Source organism: Mastomys coucha, unplaced genomic scaffold, assembly GCF_008632895.1.
Source record: "Mastomys coucha isolate ucsf_1 unplaced genomic scaffold, UCSF_Mcou_1 pScaffold1, whole genome shotgun sequence".
Classification (NCBI taxonomy): Eukaryota; Metazoa; Chordata; class Mammalia; order Rodentia; family Muridae; genus Mastomys; species Mastomys coucha.
This window is the reverse complement of record NW_022196891.1, coordinates 28988509-28993690: the sequence shown is the minus strand read 5'-3', so window position 1 is coordinate 28993690 and position 5182 is coordinate 28988509. Positions and strand designations below refer to the sequence as shown.

At 52.2% G+C, this 5182-nt stretch overlaps 1 protein-coding gene across 5 annotated transcripts in view; it reads left to right on the top strand.

The window, feature by feature from the left end:
* Positions 1-5182, top strand: part of Cntn2 (contactin 2) — a 30109-nt gene that overhangs the window by 11873 nt on the left and 13054 nt on the right. For all 5 annotated transcript variants that reach the window (XM_031382309.1, XM_031382273.1, XM_031382282.1 and 2 more), the window contains 8 exons: positions 578-722; positions 841-1016; positions 1222-1317; positions 1635-1844; positions 2129-2228; positions 3175-3350; positions 3685-3821; positions 4196-4325. In XM_031382309.1, the coding sequence (XP_031238169.1) occupies positions 578-722; positions 841-1016; positions 1222-1317; positions 1635-1844; positions 2129-2228; positions 3175-3350; positions 3685-3821; positions 4196-4325 (1170 nt within the window). The remainder of the gene's footprint in view (positions 1-577; positions 723-840; positions 1017-1221; positions 1318-1634; positions 1845-2128; positions 2229-3174; positions 3351-3684; positions 3822-4195; positions 4326-5182) is intronic.

The window sequence follows — 5182 nt, the reverse complement described above, 5'->3', positions numbered from 1 at the left end:
GAGGAGGGCTATTGCTTGCCCAAGGTGATACAGCCAGTAGGAGAGCCAACCCAGCCCCCAAATGAGTTTCACTGGATTACAATGCCTTAGGAGGGCACTGGACTCCAGGAACACACAACACCCTTTCCTGCCTGTGACTTCTCGTGGGCCTCAGCTGTGTGAGATTTCCTGAGAATCTCACCAAAACTTGTTCCTAAAGCACTCTGCGACATGGCACCCTGTACTGTCCATTCTCTATTTCCTTCCCTGGACTGCAAAGCCCGTTAAAGAAAGGGACCATGCGCCTGATTCATTTTGACAGCCCAGTTCCAGGGATTCAGCAAGTACTTAATATGTGACTGTTGGTGGGTGAGTGAATACGCCAATGTAAATTGATGGGCCTGCCCAGTCTGTTTAAATTAATTTAATTAAATTTAAATTTTGGTTCCTTAGACACATTCTAAACCCTCAATAGCCACAAGTGGCCCATAGCCACCTACTAGACCACGCAGGAAAGGATGCGGCTCCACTAAGTTGTGCCCTTGACGTTGGACTTCCTCTCAGACATTGGGGTTATAGTGGTACCCCCTGTTTGCAGGATGGAGTTTTGCCCAAGGAACCCCAGCTACCTTTGGACCCGTCTTTGAAGAGCAACCTGTTGGCCTGCTATTCCCAGAGGAGTCTGCAGAAGATCAGGTGACGCTGGCGTGCCGTGCCCGAGCTAACCCTCCAGCCACCTATAGGTGAGGTCCCAGCCGTGAGAGTGGAGCGGGGAGGCCCTGGGAAGCCATACCAGTTTCCTTTACACCAGCCTTACCCACTGAGGCCTGAAGTCACATCCCCACTTCATCCCTGCTACAGGTGGAAGATGAACGGCACAGATATGAACCTGGAACCTGGCTCCCGTCACCAGCTGATGGGGGGCAACCTGGTCATCATGAGCCCCACCAAAGCACAGGATGCTGGTGTCTACCAGTGCCTAGCCTCCAACCCAGTGGGCACTGTCGTCAGCAAAGAAGCTGTCCTCCGCTTCGGCTGTGAGATCCATGGGAGCCAAGATGTTGGGTGTGGGTAGATGGGGCCAGGAAAAGGTTCCCAGGAAGGACAGGTGGTGGCAGTCTCGAGCCAGGCTTTCCTGCCAGCAAAATGGCATGCTAGCAACTGCTTTTTCCCCCCACGGAGAAGGAACTGGGGAGCTGCATGCTTGAAGATGGTTGCCTGAGCCCTGCTTTCCATCTCCAGTTCTACAGGAATTCTCCAAGGAGGAGAGAGACCCCGTGAAAACCCACGAGGGCTGGGGGGTGATGCTGCCCTGTAACCCACCTGCCCACTACCCAGGTAAGTAGGGATCCTGGGCCAGTGCAAGACTGGGAGGGGGAGTGGACCACAAAGGACTTCTGGATGCTAGCACGGAAGAGGAAAACCAGAACAGGAGGTGGTAAGTCTTAGCTTGAAACGGTTCTGCAATTTCCTAGCAGGACTGAGAGTGTGTTCACAGTACCTGGCATCGTGAGGAAAGAGCACCAGTCATCTCTTCCCTCTACACCCCCAGCCCCTTCTCATGAGAAGACAGAGCTTGCAGCATGTTTGGGGTCCTGCCCAGACTGCCTGTGATCCCAGCACACCCTCGTTTCCTCAGACTCCTTCCTTTCCAGGTTTGTCGTACCGCTGGCTCCTCAATGAGTTCCCCAACTTCATCCCGACGGATGGGCGTCACTTCGTGTCCCAGACCACAGGGAACCTGTATATCGCCCGCACCAATGCCTCCGACCTGGGCAACTACTCTTGCCTGGCTACCAGCCACCTGGACTTCTCCACCAAGAGTGTCTTCAGCAAATTCGCGCAGCTCAACCTGGCTGCTGAAGGTCAGGACCTAGGGTAGTGGAGGGGGCTGAAAGGGTCAATAGGCATTGGGGAAATGGTATTCCACCAAGCCTATGAATTGCAGCTCAGGGTGTATGAAGTCCCGCTGCCAGGTCTCAGATCTCAGGCCCCCACGGAAAAGGGAATGTTTATTCGGAGATTTGAGAACTTTGGAAGGCATGGGCCCCAGTACAGAGCACCTCCCTGGAGTCCTTTGTGTGTGATTCACACCATCTCTCTCTCTCTCTCTCTCTCTCTCTCTCTCTCTTTCTCTCTCTCTCCCTAGATCCCCGGCTCTTTGCTCCTAGTATCAAAGCCCGGTTCCCCCCAGAGACCTATGCACTGGTTGGGCAGCAGATCACCCTGGAGTGCTTTGCCTTCGGGAAGTAAGTACCACAGGGACAAGAGTGTCCTGGGCCCAGGTAGGGTTTCATCTCAAAGCCCCTCAGGAGCAGGAGGGATCCCAGAATGAGAGAAAACAAAGTCAATAGACTAACAGGGTCCTGGGCACAAAACTGGCATCACCTATGAAACAAGTTCTGCCAGTGAGATATCATACACACACACATACACACACACACACACATACACACACTGGGGGGGGGGGACTCTATAGGCATGAGGGAGTTGTGTAGTCCTCCCAACAGTAAATGGCAGTCCTAGGTAGTTTGAGGAGCACCCAGGGCTAGCAGCAGAAAAAAGAGTGTGCCAACCCCATCCTGCTGGCTCAAAGCTCAGCTGGCTGGCTGGGAGACCTCAGGCAAATGACCTCCTATCTCAGCTCTATGACTGATGGATGGTCATGGTAACGGTACCTGCCCTGTAGGATTGTTACAAAGATCAGATGGGTCAGTGGATACCAGGCCATGAGAGTGGCGCTTGGCATTTTAACAGGTGTGGCACGAATGTTACATTAGGCATTTCACAAATTACAACGGAGAGGCTTGCTTCTCTTTCTTGCTGTCCTGGAAAACTGATCCACTAGAGCAGGGGTCCCTGTCTACTGCTGTGTGGGAAGCTATTGAGCTTCCAGGAAACATGTATAAAGGAGCATTTGGCGGGGTAGCATGTTGACGCCTTACACCCAATGGTTCCCTAGCCCATTTTAATGTACAAATTACTAATAACTAACGTGCCTTGGAAAAGTGGGGTGAGGATAAAGGGGACCTGTAAAAGCCTATGTTCCTAGTCTTGTTTGTGCCTTCTTCCCGGCTGTCCCCTCCCAAGCAGGAGGCCCCTTCACCTTGTCCGGTGCTTCAGGAGGGCCTGCGAGTGTGAGCACAGAACACGTTCAGCTCAGCTCATCCCCTCTGGCTCTTTCTCCCCTCTCAGCCCTGTTCCCAGGATCAAGTGGCGCAAAGTGGACGGTTCCTTGTCCCCTCAGTGGGCCACAGCAGAGCCCACCCTGCAGATCCCCAGCGTGAGCTTTGAAGATGAGGGTACCTATGAGTGTGAGGCAGAGAACTCCAAGGGCCGTGACACTGTCCAGGGACGCATCATCGTGCAAGGTACAGAGCTGGGGACATCTCCCTCTCCCCTGAGGAAGCTGTACGAAAATCCAAGAGACTGGGGGGACCTCCTTCCTACTTGAGCCTTCTGACCCTAGCCAGGACTACCAAGCATAGCTGGAGAGGCCATCTCAGAGCTCAGTAGGGGCATACAAAAAGCACACAGGGCTTTCAAAAGATTTAGTTGCGAAAGCAGCCGCTGGTACGACCATAGAGTGCCAGCTTCCCTGCCTCCGATTCTTTGTCCTCTCCAGCCCAGAATACCAACAGCGCTCTCTGCTGTCACTGACAGATACTGCGGCCTTATAATTTCCTATTTCTCTCTTCCCCACAGCTCAGCCTGAGTGGCTAAAGGTGATCTCAGATACAGAAGCCGACATTGGCTCCAACTTACGTTGGGGCTGTGCAGCAGCAGGCAAACCCCGGCCCATGGTGCGCTGGCTGAGAAACGGGGAGCCTCTGGCCTCCCAGGTAGGAAAACAAGGAGTCCACACGACCACCCTCATCTGCTGCCTGGCCCTCTTACCCTGCGGGGTCAACCAAGGGGTCTTGGGAAGTTCTGGTGCTTCTTCTCATGGAGAGATACATGGCCACAGGTGGGTCACCTGCGTAGCATCACAGAGATCTGGGATCCCACCATCAACTAGAGATGTAATCGTAATCTAGCCTCCGAGAGACCTGAAGTACCAGGCAGCCCTGAAGTAGACTCTATTCATGAACCTTTATCCTGAAGGCTCTTAGCTTACAGCCTCTGCAGCACACCACCACCACCACCACCACCCCCGGCCCCTCCCTGTCCTGCAATGGTCCTGATTCCCTTGCCCTGCCTTGGCTCTTCTGCACAGAACCGGGTGGAGGTCTTGGCTGGGGACCTGCGATTCTCTAAGCTGAGCCTGGAGGACTCCGGCATGTACCAGTGTGTGGCAGAAAACAAGCATGGCACCATCTATGCCAGTGCTGAGCTGGCTGTACAAGGTAAAGGACCCAGGAGGCGGGGGACAGCCCTGGAGCATGAAGGTTGTGTCTTACTGGGTCTGAGCTTTGGCTCTTCCAAGCATACGCTTGTGCTAGCAGGCACGTGTGCTAGCAGGCACGTGTGCATTCTCTTTTGTTTTTCAATGGCCCCTGAGTAGCACCAGTTTCAAGACATGAGACTTGAGAGTTTTCCCAAAGACATGTCTTTTCACTCGCTGCAGTATTTAATCTAGCTCCCTCAGCTCTGTGGCCTGTGGCAAGTTACCCGATTCCATGCCTCGGTTTCCTGATTTAAAAAAACTGCCTCATTGTGCCCTTGAACACCGCTTTGAGGGGAAGTGAAGGTCAAAGGGGGAACGGTGACAGGCCTGACATTTTGACAGGGACAAGGAACACTAGCCACTTGAGCTTATGAGGCATGTTTTCTCTGCTGCAAGATGAATGTTAGAAGCCTTTCTTAAGTTTCATAAGGCTCAACAAAGACTTGCTCTTTTTATTTTTTTATCTTATCTGTACGAATGCCTGTATCTGTATGTGTACCACGTGTTACAGAAGTCAGAAGAAAGTGAAGAAAGTGCTGGTTCTCCTGAAATTGGAGTTACAGATGGTTGTGAGCCACCACTGGGCGCTGGGAATTAAACTCAGGTCCATGCTCTGATCCACGGAGCCATCTCTCCAGCCCCAATACTTTCATTCAATACTTACTCAACTTCTCCTGAGGAGCAAATACGAAAGAACTTAACTACTTAAAGTACTGTACAAGAAGAGGGAGAGGAACAAATTTAGACAAAATTTGTTCCAGATAACACTAAAAATATAGCATATACATATACATATACATATACATATACATATAC